Here is a 17,220-nt window from a genome sequence, read left to right on the forward strand (position 1 = left end):
TCTGTTCCCGGAGACTTATTATTTTTCAAAGAATTAATTGCATCAATAATTTCTTGTAAATTAAGAGGGGCTTCACATATATTGGACTCTTCATTATTAATCTGCTTCATATTATGTAAGGACTCTAAAAACTCAGATGTAGATTGTTGACAGAAATTCGAAGCATACAAGTTACTATAAAATTCAGAACAAAAATTTGCAATAATCTTAGGGTCCTCCACAATATTATCTTTAATCCTCAATTTTTCAATATGATTATTTCTAGCTTGTTGCCTCTCAAGTCTAAAAAAATAAGCAGAACTCTTTTCGCCCTCTTCAAGCCACTTCCTGCGCGACCTAACAAACGCTCCTTCAGCCTTTTGTCTGTAAATCTCCTCTAGTTTGAGCTTCTGTTCAATAAGTTCTGCTTTATCACATTCTGATAGTTCCGTTTATGACTGTTATAGTGCCATCTCTCCCTGAAACATTGCGTGCTTGTTTAGAATCACCTGTCTCATGTGCTCAGCAGGTTTCTTCAAGTTTTGAGGTTTAGTTCAGGCTTTACAGGCTGGGTGTATTTGGACAGGCCCTTTTCTAAAGGACTCCGTTATAGCTTCCCAAAGGGTAAATTTCAACACGTTTTTGATAGTTATTGACCTAGAGTCCAGAGAATTGCACTGCAGTGTTTTTTTCCAGACTGATACAAAAACCTAGGTCTAATTCGCAAAAGTAGGTTTTTCACATCTTTTCAATCATTTTAAAAGTGGTTTGATTAACATCAGTGGTTCGGAATGAGGAGGTCTATCTTACGTTACAAATATTGCATGGATGTGCAGGAAATTGCGCAACGCACAATTGTTTACGCCCTCAAAAGATTTGATACCACCCCCAAGTTGCCGATTTTTTTCACATTTCTCACAGACCTTTGGGGCTGTGACTCAAACAGGCCCACTGAGTTTCGTTTCGATCGGCCTCCATTAACCTTGTCTATTAGGTGCTCAAACTTCATTGGCCATGTTTGTTTGATATACGTAAATGTCTCCATAGACACTTATTGCACTTTGGACCAAGACCGTGTACAGCTATTTTCAAGTTGATATGACAAATGGTTTACCTAGTAATAGTCTTTTTTCCAACTTATATCGCCACCAAGTGGCCAATTTCCACAATTTATTTTTTCTGTGACCTCAGCTTGAGCTCCTACATACAGTAGGTGCGTTTACATGGACACTTTTTGCTTCCATCGGATTGAATTCATTCTAATTGACGAATATGAAAGTAGTGTTTACAAGAACGATGAATAAAGAGATCGGGTTGATATGCGCGTTTACATGTCACTAGCTTCTGATCAGATTTACTCTTTTGACATGCGGACACTGCATGAATATTCAGAGTTTCCCGCTGCTCTTGCATAATGTTTTAAAAAGCACACGTGATATTTATCTACTTCGGGTCCTAATTAGGCGACGACCAGCACATGAACTGTTGTGCTGCTTAACGTTATTTTACAAAAAAAGAAAAAGGTGTAAAAGTGCCCCTTCCCGCACCCAAAACTTGTCGTCTGTTGATGAGATTGTGCTTGTAGTCCTATTACGATCGGATTAGAAGTGTCCATGTAAACACAGCTAGTTTGGTGAAGATATCTCATTCTGTTCAGGATTTATAGGCATTTTACTGAAAGTGGCCCTGCCCTTTTCGACTCGGTGAGTAGCGCCCCCGTCAGGCCGATTGAGGCGAGCCGAGGTCATGTAGGTGGTATGAGTGCTACCATCCCTCCAAGTTTCAAGTCTCTACGACTTACGGTTTGGTCTACACGATCAGTTTAACGTGGAAATCTAACAGTTACAATAGGGTTTCAGAGCTATGCGCTTGAACCCCTAATAATTAAACAGAAATATTAATAAAGAACATCAATTAAAATATGTTTAAAAAAATATAAAAAATGGCTAAAGCAAATTGCTAAGCACATATAAAATCAAAATGATTAAAAGTTCAATTAAAATGAAAAAAATCTGATCAACATTTTAAAAAAGACTATAAATAATAGTAAAATAACACTGGACTGACAGACAAAGCTTAAATGGACTGGACTTGATCTGTAATATGCAACAAAACATGGTTCACTTACTATCATAAAATGATATTAGTGTATACCTGACTGGAAAAGGACTGAACTAACTGATCCTCAAAGACAGCCACCCTCCTCTCTAATGTGATAACGGTGATTTCACTACAGCTGCAGGGCACACACACACACACTCACACAACTGTCTGTTCAGTGTAAATACAATTTAATACCCTTAATAATTGATGAAGCCTCAAGCTGTTGAGAGCCTTTTAGCAGCCCTCTTCCTCACTCGTGTGTAATGCTGTGGTACAGGGTGAATTGAGCGAATGCGGCTCTCTGATTGGCTGCAGCTATTGCCTGGCAACGGCTACTGAAGTCCAGTCAGATGCTCAGCCAGAAAGATCCAAAGAGCGGACACTGTATCACATTATCCATACGTGTGTAACTGGAGCATCAGGGTGTGCGGGTATGATTTCATGTCTTTGTGCATCTGACTGGAAAGCAGAGGAGCGTTTGCTGGATAATGCTGGGAAGTTTGCCGGGTTTAGGAAGTAGCCAAGCATCACGTCCCTGTCGGACTACACTCCACAAACTCTTCCAAGGGTGAGTCCCATTGGCTCATTGTCTTTAATGCATAAAGATTTGATGCTGTTTTCATAGTTTACAATCAGGAAACCACACTTATAGATATATTACAACCAGCACTGGGTTCAGAGCCACAGCAATATCAACGTAGTTTTTGAGGTTAGTGATGTCAGATATATTTTTTAGCGAATGGTATTGTTTGTTATTGGTGCAAATCATGGTTCTGCTTTTTGTTACATAACATATGATGTTTGAAGATGTAGTATTGCTTATAGGATGGTCAGCCCTGAACTTGCACCGGCGGTGTGAGGTGAATATCAGCTGCTGAAAGCAGAGGATGTGCGCTGAATGTTGAGGGGCTTCTGTCTCTCCGGGACAGTTCAGTGCCAGGCTGCAGGGGGCACCGCCTGACCAGGCGATGAGGGAGGAAGTACTCTTGTTTTGTGTGCTTATGTGCTGTTAATTGCATAATCCTGGCTGAATGACTTAACCTATGTGAAGGCAGCCAGCTGGAATGAGCAACAGTGTATTATGTGTCTGGGGGACGGGAAAAGTTAAGAAAAGTTAGCTTTTGTTTCAGCTTCAGGAAGCAGGAAGGAAACAGGATATACAAAGTGCATTTGTGTGAATGGGACAAAGCCTGTTTGAAGACTTCAAATCAGTGGCCAAAGAAAACCAAGTGCTCCCGTTGTAACCCTCTGTGTTTTCTCTTTAACTCTAAACATTCAGTTCACTTTGTCATACAGAATGTCCTCTGGACTCTCGCTCACTTCTACTCAATGGAAGCACAACGCCTCAGAGTAGCTTGAGCTGTAGTACTGCGTTTGAATGAATGAAGGCTCAGTGCATCTGAATTACATCATCTCACTCAGAGATCCGTAACCTCACAGTGTGTGGTGAAGGATCCTGTGGAGTTGCAAAAACATACATGTCCCTGTCTGACAGCATTTCGTTTTACTCTTTTAGATAATTTTAAATATTATTTCTCAGTTTACTTTCTGGAAAAGTCCAGAAATGCATCTTATTCTATTCTATTCTATTCTATTCTATTCTATTCTATTCTATTCTATTCTATTCTATTCTATATCAATAGCATTATGTCAGAAACATTTTATACAAGTAATTACACACCTTTTTTTCTAAACAAGTACAAAGTATGTATAGTAAATACACTAATGATTAAAGGTTTGTTTAAAATATATATTCAGCAATGATGCATTAAATTGATTTTTTTTTAAAGGCTGTTCTTTTGAACTTTATATTTAAATATTCAAAATTCTAATTGAATATACAATTTACTAATATTTCATAAAATTACTTTTACTGTATATTTATTATATTAATGCAACCTTACAAAACACTAAAACTCAAAACATTAAACATAAAAAATGCAGTGTATGTGAATGTGATATTACATACATATATTTGTAAAATTTGATGAATAACTGATGAAGTGAGACAGATAAATTGATTGCTGAAAAATTTGGATAAACCAGTAATTATTCTTGTAGTAATTATTAAATGTCCTTAATGCTTAAAATAAGAAAAGTTTATATAAGATGCAAAAACCATGTAAAACATTGACTATATTCATAATGTTTTTCCTATTTCCTTCCTGCTTTATATATATATACACACACACACACACGCACACACACACATATATATATATATACACATATATATACACATATATAACACATTATGTTTTTTTTTTTTTTTAATTAATGATTTAAATACTTTTCTGGAAAAACAAGAAAAGCACTGATTAAGAATATATATTTATTATTTGAAATCTTTTGTTGTAAACTCCATTCACACATGCCAAATAGATGACCTTCTCAGCCATATTGGAGTAGGTGTGAACAGATTTCCAGCAGGTGTAGTATAATGTGTGTGTCTGAACTCTAGGTGAGTTTGGGCCGGTATCAGAGTCTCATTCATTGCATGCTGTTCCTCTGTTGCATGTGCTGCCTCGTCACCCATCACCATGGTGATAGAGAGGAAAAGAATGAAAACATCTGAATATTCATAGTGATCGTTGCCAAGCCACAGAAGGCTTCATTCTGATTGGTGGAGCTCTATGTTCTTACTACAGAGCTTTCAGTTTAATGATGTAAAGGCAGTTCACCTGTTTGAAAATGACTCAGGTTTTGAGGCTAAGAATATATTTTCATTGTGTCATTCTGTGTCTTGCAGAAATACAGACAGTGCATGGCTGGGCTTCTAGCACCGCCGTATGGAGTGATGGACAGCGGGGCTACAAATGATAGTGAGTATCACATACATACAAACATACACACTCACATAACACAGCAGTCATTATTTCACAACAATCTTCTGTTGGATGCAGGAATGATGGACAAAGAGAATCTCAACAGCGACCCTCTCAATTTTATGTCCAAAAACCTGAATAAGGTATGATTGGTTTAATTTCTATTTTGACTTACACCCCATTTAGTGAAAGTTGCACAATGTCCCCATTCATCACCTTTACAGTTTAATGGGTTGTGTCAATATAATAAAAATACATTAAAAACTTATTTTTTTTTAATTAAAATCTATTTAAATTACTGTTTTGTATAATAATAATTTTTAAAATGTAATTTATTCCTGTGATCAAAGCTGAATTTTCAGCATCATTACTCCAGTCTTCAGTGTCACACGATCCTTCAGAAATTATTATAATATGATTATTTGCTGCTCAAGAAATGTTCCTTATTATTATCAATTATAACCAGTTGTGCTGTTCAATATTTTTCTAGAAATTGCAATATATTTGTATTTTTATTTGAATTCCTTGACGAATATGTTTAAAACAAAATCATATATTTTGAATATATAGATTTTTGTAACATAATAAATGTCTTTACTGTCATTTGCGATCAATTTAAGGTGTCTGTGATGAAAAGTATTAATCCCATACTGTTAAATGGTCATATATTTTTCTATGTTGATTACAGTCCCTGTACTTTGGACTTGCAGTTGTCAAAAATCAATATTTTAATTATGTCATGTTTGCTTTATCTTAATTTTTCTGACACAGTTTCCTGAGAGTGACTCAAAAACAGTTTCTGATGATTAATTTGACACTAATTCCCATTTCCATGCGCATAACTCAAGACCGCAGACACAGCTTTATGTTAATTACGTCTAATTAATTGAATTTAAAACACACCATCTGCTAACAGAAGGTCTTTTATGTCATTTACACTAGCAAAATGAGTGCAGGCCATTGAATCCCATTAAATGTGCTGCATGCTGTGATAGATCAGAAAATAGGCTGTGCAGGAGTGTTTTTCTGTGCCTCACTCTCAACTTCCTCTCTCTCTGTCCCGGATTTCGCTTCAGGTCCCGTCAGAGAAGATTTTGAGGGCAGAAAAAGTCTTACGTAATGCTATACTGGCCAGAGCTCCTCACATGATCAGAGATAGAAAATATCATCTGAAAACCTACAGGTGTGTGTGTGGCCTGTGACGTTATATGGCACAGCGTGAGCAAGGTTTACTCTTTTAGGTCATGTGTGTTGAATGTGATCTGCGTGTGTTTACAGGCAGTGTTGTGTGGGCACTGAGCTGGTCGACTGGCTGCTTCAGCAGAGCTCGTGTGTTCACAGTCGGGCTCACGCTGTGGGAATGTGGCAGGTGCTGCTGGAGGAAGGGGTCCTGAATCACGGTACACCTGTGTCATTTACTGCAGTGACAGCCAGGTTAACAGTCGGGTCATTCCTACTATGCAGTAACTTTTCACATCTTTGCCTTAATGCCTCGGTAAAAAAAAAAAAATATCAAACTCACAAATTATACTAATTAAACTGAAAAACATTGTTCTTTGTGATTATTAAATTATCATATACATTTTTACAAATTGTTTCACTACACTGGTCTTAGTAAATTTGTTCATTTTAAGCATTGCAGATGTTTCTTTCTATTTTTTCATTGATTAGAAGTTTTATTAGGAATATTATTTTAAGCATAACAAATATAATATATTTATATTTGTATATAGTTTAGGTTTTAGTTAAGTTTTAAGTTTTAGTAATTTTATTGTGTGATTTTGTACATTTTTTATAATACAAAAGTTATAAAATATTTCTTATTTGATATTAAATTTTTTGTCATTTTTACCTAATATTTATATTTCATTTTGTTTACTTTATTTCAATAGCCGAACACAATTTCTAATATTTTTGAGCTTTTGTTGACAACGAATCATTTAGGTTTTTTTTAGTGACCTCAAAATCACTTTCTATCATGTTTTTGCAAGAAGCTATTTAAAACCTGGAGAAAGATATCTAGTGTTCCCATTCATCTCAATGACACTTGTTCAGCTGCTGCAGCTCTATACTACATTGAAGAAATGACCCAGCTAGTTAAAACAAGTAAGGGCTTGATAAATTAAAAAGAATCCCCCAAGAACTTTTTTAAATGACTCTAATTAGAGCATCTGAATGGATCCATGCACCAGATCACATACATACTGCATTTTATCTGTTCTTTCTTTTTATGCCGACAGTCGACCATGAGCTGAACTTTCAAGATAAGTACCTCTTTTACCGTTTCCTTGATGACGAGGAGGAGGATGCGGTGTTGCCTAGCGATGATGAGAAACGTGAAGCTGAGGAAGAGCTGCAGGAGACCCTCCTCTTCCTTTCCCAGATCGGCCCTGATGCCCACATGCGAATGATCCTCAGGAAACCGTGAGTGACCAACAGCGCCCCCTGCAGTATTGAAATCTACATTTGGTTCCATTAGGACAGGAGTGCTTCTGAGCCCACAAATTCTGCTACTGTCCGTTTTTACTTTGTCCCTTGTTCTCTTTATAGGCCAGGTCAAAGAACAGCTGAAGACCTGGAGATTATTTATGATGAGCTGCTGCATATCAAAGCTCTCTCTCATCTGTCTAACACTGTAAGTCCTCCATTGAGACCTCCGTGCCTCATTTCCACAGTAATGCCTGTTATCAGCACTGGTCTGAGCTGTGCTGTGCTGTGCTGTGCTGTCCTCTGCAGGTGAAGCGAGAGCTCGCCGGGGTCCTCATCTTCGAGTCACATGCCAAAGCAGGCACTGTGTGTGAGTTTCAGTGTCTCTCTACTGCTCTTTCAATTCTGATCATTAGTGTTGGGGGTAACTCAAGTTACGTAATCAGATTACTTTTTTTCAAGTAACAAGAAAAGTAAATTTACATCAGATTATCAGAGTTATTTTTTTTTTTTTTAAATAAGTAACGTAATGTTGTCCCATTTATTTATTGAGACCTCTCCTATCCCTGTGTTAAAGGGATTTATCACCCCAAATTTTAAATTCAGCAATCTTCAAAATATCTTCTTTTATGTTCAACATAAGAAAGCAACTCATACAGGTTTGGAACGACATGAAGGTGAGCAAAGGATGACAGAATTTTCGTTTTTGGGCGAACTATCCCTTTAAGAGAAATTAGGAGTGTATGCTTTACTTTTAAAAGTAATTTTCACCAACACTCATTATTAACTCATAAATGCTGGTGGTATTGTAGAACTTTTTGGGGTCATTAAGATTTTTATATATTTTTAAAAGCTCACCAACGCTGCGTTTTTTGATCAAAAACTACAGTAAAAATATTTTGAAATATTATTACAATTTAAAATAATTATATTCTATTTTTATATATTTTAAAATGCAGTTTATTGCTGTTAATTGTCAGCACAATTTCTCCAGTCTTCAGTGCCAAATAATCTTTCAGAAATCATTATGATATGCTGGTTTGGTGCTTTAGAATAATTTATTATTTTAACATTTATTATTGAAAACATACTTGCCACATAATATTTTGTGGAAATCGTGAGACTTTTTCTGAGGACTCTTTGATGTATAGAATGGTAAAAATAATAGCATTGGTTTGAAACATACATTTTATAACATAATAAATATTGTAATTATAGTCACTTTTGTGAACACAGTGCATCCTTGCTGAAATAAAACAATATCTTTACAAATATATAAATAAGTGTAAAAAAAAAAAAAATCTGACTGACTTTTTGAAATTTTGAGAGATAATGTTTGTATGTTGGTTACAACCCCAGTATTTAGGACACAAGGTGGTAATATATAAAATAATTTAGTTTTTCTGGCACATACTGACTCCAAACTTTTGAACAGTAGTGTAAACACTATGATGGCTCAGTAATATGCTATGTATGTTTGCGTTTCTTATTTTAGTGTTTAATCAAGGGGAGGAAGGCACTTCTTGGTATATTATCCAGAAGGGATCAGTAAATGTAGTTATCTATGGCAAGGTAATGTCATGTCATATTACTTCTATTTATTTATGACTGCATATGTTTTCATTTATTTATGTAGAGTGATTCTAGTGACAAACACTATTAGATGTGTGTGTTTAGGGTGTGGTGTGCACGCTGCATGAAGGAGATGATTTTGGCAAACTGGCCTTGGTGAACGATGCCCCCCGCGCTGCTTCCATCGTACTCAGAGAGGACAACTGCCACTTCCTGAGAGTGGACAAAGAGGACTTCAACCGTATACTCAGGGTATACAACATCAGTTATTGCTGACTAATGATGAGTAGTTAGTAAACCTTACAGTGGTAAAATGACCTCTTGACTGCATGCATTTTCATTTGTGCATATGTGTGTTTGTGTGTGTAGGATGTAGAAGCAAACACTGTGCGTCTAAAAGAGCATGACCAAGATGTTCTGGTGCTACAGAAGAGTCTCCGGCCCTCCAGCCATGGAAACATCCAAGCCCACTTCAAGTATATGATCACATCCTTCAGTCTGCTTAGTTTATACATACATTTCTTGATCCATCGTCAATAAATTAATCTATCCATGCATTTATTTGAACAAATTAAATTTTCTGTGTCTGGGTTTTCTGGACAGATACACTGTGATGTCAGGAAGCCCAGAGAAGATTCTGGAGCATCTGCTGGAGACAATGCGACTGGACATTCATTTCTCTGACCCAGGTACTGCACCTTAACATTCATCGCTAAATTAGATAAAAATTAATTAACTTAATTAATCTACTTAAGCTATATGTGAAAGGAATAGTTCACCCAAAAATGTACATTTGCTGAGAATTTACTCAGGCGTCCAAGATGTAAATGTTTGTTTCCTAATCAGAAAATCACTTGCTCACCAATGGATGCTCTGCAGTGAATGGGTGCCGTCAGAACGAGAGTCCAAACAGATTATCCACACCACTAACTGAAAAAAAAACAATACTACTTTTTTAAGGCAAGTGGTTGCAAACATTTTATGCGAGCTAGATTTAAATAAATTAAAAATGTTGAAAGTTTGTCAACTAAATTTGTTTTGTTTAAGTGTAGCTAAAATAAATGGATTGCAACCACTTACCTTAAAAAATTAAGTAAATTCAATGAAGAATTTTTTTCAGTGCTCCAGTCCATCAATTAACATCTTATAAAGCCAAATGTTGCATGTTTGTATAAGAAACTAATCCATCTTTACGACAGTTTAACTTTAAACTGTTGCTTCTGGTCAAAATATGAGTCCATAATCTATAATAACACTTCCTCCAGTGAAAAAGTCCCTCCACTCTTGTCCTCTCACATCGAACATCACCAATATATTTGTTTAGAACTGTTTTTTGCTTGTAAAGAAGTCAGAGACAGCTTTATGGCCAAGTATGTTTGCACATACAAGGAATTTGTTTTAGTGTCACAAGCTTCCAGTACACAGAGACAAAAATAAATAAAAATAAGATGTATTAAAAAACACATATACTGTATAAATATAAATAAACCGCACACAAAAAATTAATAAACTGTATGTACAGGTGTGCTAATGAGAAAAAAAAAGAATAGGAATAGAAAAAAACTAAGTTGTAGGGATGTACAAGGATGTAGGGTGATAAATAAGTGTTCCTGTAGCTCAATTGGTAGAGCATTGTGCTATCAAGCGCAAGGTTGTGTGTTTGATTCCCCGGTAACACATGATAGGTAAAAATTGATAGCCTGGATGCACTGTAAGTCGCTTTGGATAAAAGTGTCTGCTAAATGCATAATTTTAATTTAAATAAGTAAAAGTTTATTGCACAAACTTTAAGAAACTGTATATACAGTAGTAAAACTGTAAATAGTGCTTGATCTTTGCATATTTCTCTCCTGATTCAGGCGACACAACTTTTTTATTGGCGAAAGCAATGTTATTAATAGAGATCGAGGACAGTTTGAAGTTAAAAACATTTTAAGGATTGATTTGTTTCTTATAAACATGGTACTTTTGGCATCATAAGATGTTAAATGATGGACTGGAGTTGTGTGGATTGTTTGTGGATTATTGTGATGTTTTTAGCAGCTGTTTGGAGACTCATTCTGACGGCACACATTCACTGCAGAGGGTCTATTGTGGATCAAGTGATGAAACGTTACATTTCTGTCTTGAAAAAAGAAACAAACTTGAATGGCCTTAGGATGAGTAAATTCTCAGCAGATTTTCATCTTGGTTGAATTACTTTTTTAATAAATGTTTATTAAATCTGCAATATTTTTTATCCAAAGATCCAGCTCTTGATGATTTTGCGCTCATGCATTGCGTCTTCATGCCCAACAGCCAGCTGTGCCCCGCCCTTCTGGCCCAATATCCTTCTAGTGAAATCAATCAACCAATCAGCTCTGTCTATCTCTCTGTCTGTCTATCTATCTGTCTGTCTGTCTGTCTGTCTGTCTGTCTGTCTGTCTATCTATCTATCTATCTATCTATCTATCTATCTATCTATCTATCTATCTATTTGTAATTACACTGATTTTGTAAGTATGAGTATGTTTCTTAGCGTGTGTGTACCTACCACTCTCAGGCCTCTCAAGGCTCAGAGCAGGAGCGTCTAGACTACTCTGTTTCCAGCAAGAGACGGGTGCTCAGCTTGGCTCTGCGCTGGGCTGCCCTGCAGGGCCACCATCTGCTGGAGGATGACACCGCGCTCAGCTTCCTGGAGGTCATAAACATACACAAACACACACATGCTAGCATAGAATCACTTACCACCAGTCTGCATGGTGATATGATAGTAGTCAGATGACACCAAACTGACTATTATGCATGCTAAATGTGTTTTGTGTGTATTCAGGAGCTGCATGGGTTTGCAACTAATGATGCAAGAGTTTTGCGTCCACTGAAGGAGCTACTTCCTGAGCTGGAGAGGATCATCAAGCAGTAGTAGGTTTTTTAGTGGGTTTTGTATGTGCCTTTTGGGCTGTTATTATTAGTTTAAACTGAATGGTTAATGTTACTGATGTCAACATGGGTTTGTTCATTTCATGTTTTCAGTCCAGATGATGCACGAACCTCTCAAAAAAAGGTAATGTAGATCTGCTTTCTTATACTTTATTGTTTATAGATCTACTGTATAGCTATATCTGTGGTCTAAATTGGATTGTTTTAAAAAATGATAAATATTTTGCCATGTTCATATGCATTTGGTTGTTGTTATCTTAGCATAAAGTCCTGCTGCGACAGTTCAGCTCTGGAGAGGAGCGGCTTGCAAAAAAGCAGCCAATAAGGAGCTTTGATGACAGTGAGTATGCGTATGTCTATATGAACAGTTTAGAACTTTTAAGAGAAAAAATTGAAACAAAGGAAAGTCATGAGAGTAAAAACAAATGAACACGAAATATGTTTCACTATTTCTGTGTCACAAAAAATGTGAAGAAAATAACCTGGAAAAAAACCTGGATAGATCATTTTCCAAATTTCTGAGAAAGTTCCCTGTTAGGTGGGATATAGAATAATTTTTTGGAATGCTGAATGCATGAATGAATGAATGAATGAATGAATGAATGAATGAATGAATGAATGAATGAATGAATGAATGAATGCGATAATCAGTGAAATTTCCTGTCTCCTCATCTTTGTCTTTCCATGTGTGTCTAGTTCTCCTGAAGGTGTACTGCAGCGATCACACTTACACCACTATTCGTGTTCCTGTGCTGGCCACGGGGAGAGAGGTGACCGCAGCTGTAGCGGATAAACTGGGATCCACTGAAGAGCTGCTTTTGATAAACCTCAGTGCATCTGGAGGTGATCTACACACACACACACAATCTCATGATGAAATATTGGTTGCCCTTAGAGATGTGACAAACAAATACACTCAGAACTTTGTAGATATTCAGCCTTTTTGTTGCTCTAGCAACATTCTGTACTGAAGCACTCTGTTTCTGCATTACATAATCCACTTCCAGATCAGTTTCAAACGAAACCTTTCAGAAAGTACCAGCAGAACTGTAAATCAAGTAATGGGTTGAAGTTTATGTGATCGTCTAAATATTAATGATAGTAAATAAAGTGCATGAAATCTATAATAAAAGGTATTAGGTGTTGATCTTGTGCAGCTGTTCAGAATGTGATTTGTGGTCTGGGCTTTATTTCTGTGCAGAGAAGCAGATTTTAAAGCCCAATGATGTATCGGTGTTTCAGTCGCTAGGAGTGAACGGCCGATTGTTTGTCTGCTCCAGAGAACAGCTTGATTCACTGGTGAGACCAAATGTGGAGTATTTGGACACTTTAAGGAATAGTTAACCCGAAAATGGAAATTTACTGAAAATGTATTCACCTTCGGGCCATCCAAGATGTTGATAAGCTTGTTGCTTCATTAGAGCAGATTTGGAAAATTTTGCATTATATCACTTGCTCATCAATGGATCCTCTGCGGTGAATGGGTGCCGTCAGAATGAGAGTCCAAACAGCGGATAATTACTTTGCAATAATCCACAAAACTCCAGTCCATCAGTTAATGTCTTAAAGTGAAAAGCTGTGTGTTTGCAAGAAACAAATACATCATTATGGCATTTTAAACTTTAAACTGTCAATAAAAGTCCATGATCTATAATAACACTTCCTCCAGTCAAAAAGTCCATCCACTGTTGTCCTCGCACATAGAGATATTTTCTACAGTTTTTGCTTGTGAACAGTTCTTGATCTGTACATATTTCTCTCCTGATTCAGATAGAAGAGATTGCTTTTTCACTGGAGAAAACAATATTATGGATAGAGAACTATTTTAGCCAGAAGCAGAGGTTTAAAGTTAAACGCATCTTACTAATGTATTTGTTTGCTATAAACATCTCATCTCTCATCTTGACGGCACCCATTCACTACAGAGGATCCGTTGGTGAGGAAATGTTCTAAGGCTAAATTTCTTTATTAGTTTCTTCATAGGAAATATGTTCTGACGAAAAAACTCTTGTTCAACTTGGATGGTCAGCACGTGAATACATTTTTTCCAGATTTTTATTGTACATTCAGCTTTAGTGAGCATAACAGACTTCTTTCTAAAGTGTACAAATATTGAATATTGAAATATTGATTATTTTTAATTTGTAATTGTGGAGTATGTGTTTGTGTGTATTTAGTAATGACACTGTGTGTGTGTAGAATCCTCTTCCAGAGCAGGACGGTCCCTCCACAGGCTCGATGTCCAGTTTTGAGCTGATGAGCTCTAAAGACCTGGCCTTCCAGATGACACAATATGACTGGGAGCTTTTCAGTTGTGTACATGAGGTAAAGATGCACATACACTGACACACACGCACAAATGATTTTTTTAACCCACAAAATGTATACTTTGTCTGTGTGTGTGTGTGCAGTATGAGCTGGTGTATCATACGTTCGGACGGCAGGCGTACAGACGCTCTACAGCAAATCTAGAGCTGTTTCTGAAGCGCTTTAATCAGGTTCAGCTGTGGGTGGTCACAGAGGTTTGTCTGTGCGGGACGCTCAGTAAACGGGTACAGCTACTCAAAAAGTTCATCAAGATTGCCGCCCAGTGAGTTCTCCAGCACACATAATTTAATTTCTCCAGAACTCATGATGAATTTGCACCTGATTTAAGGCATTGCATGTTATACTGACTGATTTGATAAGCACTTTATATATGTGTGCTGTGCATTTATTCCCACAGCTGTAGGGAGTTCAAGAATCTGAACTCTTTCTTTGCCATTATTATGGGCATGTGCAACCCAGCAGTCAGCAGACTCAGCCAGACATGGGAGGTCAGAATATAATAAGCCTAGTTTAATATTATATATATATATAAAATGTGCCATATTCTTTTAAATGTATTCTTTGTATTCAAATTTTCATATTTTGAAGTGTCTATACCATTTCCAAAATCCATTAATAATTTTTCCCCCTTTTTAGAAACTGCCTAGTAAATTCAAGAAGTTCTACGCGGAGTTTGAGAGTTTACTAGTGAGTCTATTTCAAACATTTTGAATTCTAGCTCTCTTTCTTAAAAAAATATTTATTTTTTATTGAGATGCATTATTTATTAAAGTATGATTTAGCCCTCCTTTAAAAAAATTTTTATTATTGAGACGCATTGTTTATTAAAGTATGATTTATTTGTTGCTCTCAGGATCCATCCAGGAATCACCGTGCATACCGCCTCACTGTGGCTAAGATGGAGCCGCCAATCATTCCCTTTATGCCTCTCCTCATTAAAGGTGTGGGCGGGGCCTAGCCCCAGTATTCTTGATGATAAATACTGGTTATCACAAATATTATATCATGACTGTTCTACGGGATTAAACATTTCTACTCTTTTCAGACATGACATTCACTCATGAGGGGAACAAGACTTTTATTGATGGACTGGTGAACTTTGAGAAGATGGTGAGTCTCTTACTGTCAATTCTGCAGGTGTTGTAGTAGTACATAGACATTTTCTTATTATTTTTTTATATTTTTATTTATCTTTATATTTATTTCCGTTTTAGATGTAATTGTAGTAAATGTACTTCAGTAAGTTAGCATTGAAACATTTCTCATTTTTGTTTTGAAGTTTTTCATGTAATGTTTAGATTTTATTTCATCTGGCCAGCTAGAGCGTATGTATTTCTACTATGTTTGTTTGTTTGCAGCGGCTGATTGCTAACACAGTCCGGGCGATGAGGCACTGCAGGAGCCAGCCGTTCAGTGAGTCATCTACACACTAATGCTCTTTTTCATTTTTCTTTATGCCTTATGAGCTGCCCTAGTTATAAAGCTACATCCCAGAGATCAGTCAATCACGTCATCTTCATAACAATCTGAGTTTAGACAATCTGGAAAGCAGAACTGGCCATGTCTAGAGGTAAAAGAGAATGGATTGCCATTAAATCACAACAATTGTAAAATATCAAAATATTGTAAATATAGTCCCATAAAAATTTATGGTCAAAACTGGCAGCTGTTTGCCATAAATTTAAAATACTGAGACAATGTTTACATTATGGTCCTAAATGGCATACTGGTACTTTATAACTTATAGCTGTAGGTTAATTAGTAAAAGGTTAAGTCAACCACATTTCATTGTGGTTCAGCAATTACTAATGGAAGTTTGACCCTGTTCCCTCCTCCATCAGATGCTGAGGTGTCTCCAGCTAGCAAGAACCCACAGGAAGTGAGGAATTATGTGCGTCAATTGAATGTGATTGACAACCAGAGAACCTTATCCCAGCTGTCCTTCAGACTGGAGCCGAGACGGGGCTAAAGACCAATGCTCAGACTTTTTCTCTTGTTTTCCATCCCTCTCTCTCTCTATTTGAAATACATCCACTGTATATCCAGTTTACAGTAGAACTCAATTTTACATCGATCAGCTGCTAGAGCAGCTGAATGCTGACTGTATGTGCTTTCACTGCCAACTGAACTACATGTGCAAGATGCATTCTCATAAGTATGATTGTTTGTGTGCGTGTGCGAGTTGCATGTTAATGACTTCAGTCAGCATAAGAGCTACCTTGGTTGAAAGTGTGTGTTTGTGTGTGTGTAAGCAGAATGCACTTGGTAAAAGTGTTCATTCTTAGATCCAGTTATGTGAGGCCCTTGTTCATTCCCATGATACAACAGTGTAAACCTGCTGCCTGTGCTCAAGCCTGCATTTCTACGATCCTACGAAACCTTCAGAACAATCCTAAAAATAAGAGTTTAGTACAAGCTACATATCATGCATACAAAAAACAGTGACACAATGATCGTATCCCCGCCGCAGAAAATGAATCATTGGTACTCTGTAAAACCATCCAGGCCTCAATGTCTTGTGGTATGTTGTTTTAAGTCATATAAATGTCAGTATTCTGGCTCAAGGACTATTTTTTATCACTGGTTAAATTGTGTGCTAGTAACTTACCTCTCGCCATAGCGTGTAGCATTATTGAGATCATTTTGTACATTGAGTTATATTTTTGGATATGGTTATATGGTTGGACCCATTTTGCTAAGTTATCATAATCGGTCTGAGAAGGCCTTTGTTTGCTCTCATCCTGCCTTTTGGAAAGTGAGACGCTGTGTGTGTAGGGCGCTTATTTTCTTTCAGGAAAATGTCTACGCCTACCTTGTAAATGGTATAATCTAAATAAATGTACCACTGAACACTTGGTGTTGGTGTGATTGGACTTTTCAATCCAAACAAGTGTTTTCCTCTCATTTCCTCTGTTTTATGTATTCTGTCTCTGTTCTGTTTTGCTATTATTTGTTATTTGGGACAATAAAGGGTTAGTTCACCTCAAAATGAAAATCCTGTCATCATTTACTCGCCTTCATGATTTAAAACTTATGGATGTATTTCACCAGAGGAACACAACAATAG

The 17,220-nt window shown here is 36.7% G+C and overlaps 1 protein-coding gene across 2 annotated transcripts in view; it reads left to right on the plus strand.

Moving 5' to 3' along the window:
* The window catches only part of LOC113091381 (rap guanine nucleotide exchange factor 4), a 32,444-nt gene extending 15,315 nt beyond the window's left edge, over positions 1 to 17,129 (plus strand). Inside the window, exons 1-27 of one of the 2 annotated variants that reach the window (XM_026256899.1) lie at positions 2,295 to 2,650; positions 4,832 to 4,904; positions 4,986 to 5,050; positions 5,984 to 6,090; positions 6,186 to 6,307; positions 7,148 to 7,331; positions 7,458 to 7,542; positions 7,644 to 7,704; positions 8,830 to 8,906; positions 9,012 to 9,158; positions 9,276 to 9,382; positions 9,510 to 9,595; positions 11,153 to 11,231; positions 11,436 to 11,586; positions 11,719 to 11,807; positions 11,919 to 11,949; positions 12,087 to 12,165; positions 12,522 to 12,668; positions 13,027 to 13,124; positions 14,025 to 14,150; positions 14,237 to 14,415; positions 14,551 to 14,641; positions 14,790 to 14,840; positions 15,007 to 15,094; positions 15,199 to 15,263; positions 15,512 to 15,566; positions 15,995 to 17,129. In XM_026256899.1, the coding sequence (XP_026112684.1) occupies positions 4,847 to 4,904; positions 4,986 to 5,050; positions 5,984 to 6,090; positions 6,186 to 6,307; positions 7,148 to 7,331; positions 7,458 to 7,542; positions 7,644 to 7,704; positions 8,830 to 8,906; positions 9,012 to 9,158; positions 9,276 to 9,382; positions 9,510 to 9,595; positions 11,153 to 11,231; positions 11,436 to 11,586; positions 11,719 to 11,807; positions 11,919 to 11,949; positions 12,087 to 12,165; positions 12,522 to 12,668; positions 13,027 to 13,124; positions 14,025 to 14,150; positions 14,237 to 14,415; positions 14,551 to 14,641; positions 14,790 to 14,840; positions 15,007 to 15,094; positions 15,199 to 15,263; positions 15,512 to 15,566; positions 15,995 to 16,122 (2,556 nt within the window). In that variant the 5' untranslated portion in view covers positions 2,295 to 2,650; positions 4,832 to 4,846 and the 3' untranslated portion in view covers positions 16,123 to 17,129. Of the gene's footprint in view, positions 1 to 2,294; positions 2,651 to 4,831; positions 4,905 to 4,985; positions 5,051 to 5,983; positions 6,091 to 6,185; positions 6,308 to 7,147; positions 7,332 to 7,457; positions 7,543 to 7,643; positions 7,705 to 8,829; positions 8,907 to 9,011; positions 9,159 to 9,275; positions 9,383 to 9,509; positions 9,596 to 11,152; positions 11,232 to 11,435; positions 11,587 to 11,718; positions 11,808 to 11,918; positions 11,950 to 12,086; positions 12,166 to 12,521; positions 12,669 to 13,026; positions 13,125 to 14,024; positions 14,151 to 14,236; positions 14,416 to 14,550; positions 14,642 to 14,789; positions 14,841 to 15,006; positions 15,095 to 15,198; positions 15,264 to 15,511; positions 15,567 to 15,994 lie in introns of those variants that run through there. The other variant, XM_026256891.1, reaches the window with a different exon arrangement.
* The last annotated feature ends 91 nt before the right edge of the window (positions 17,130 to 17,220 follow it).

The sequence above is a fragment of the Carassius auratus genome, chromosome 6, assembly GCF_003368295.1.
Source record: "Carassius auratus strain Wakin chromosome 6, ASM336829v1, whole genome shotgun sequence".
NCBI classification, from domain to species: Eukaryota; Metazoa; Chordata; class Actinopteri; order Cypriniformes; family Cyprinidae; genus Carassius; species Carassius auratus.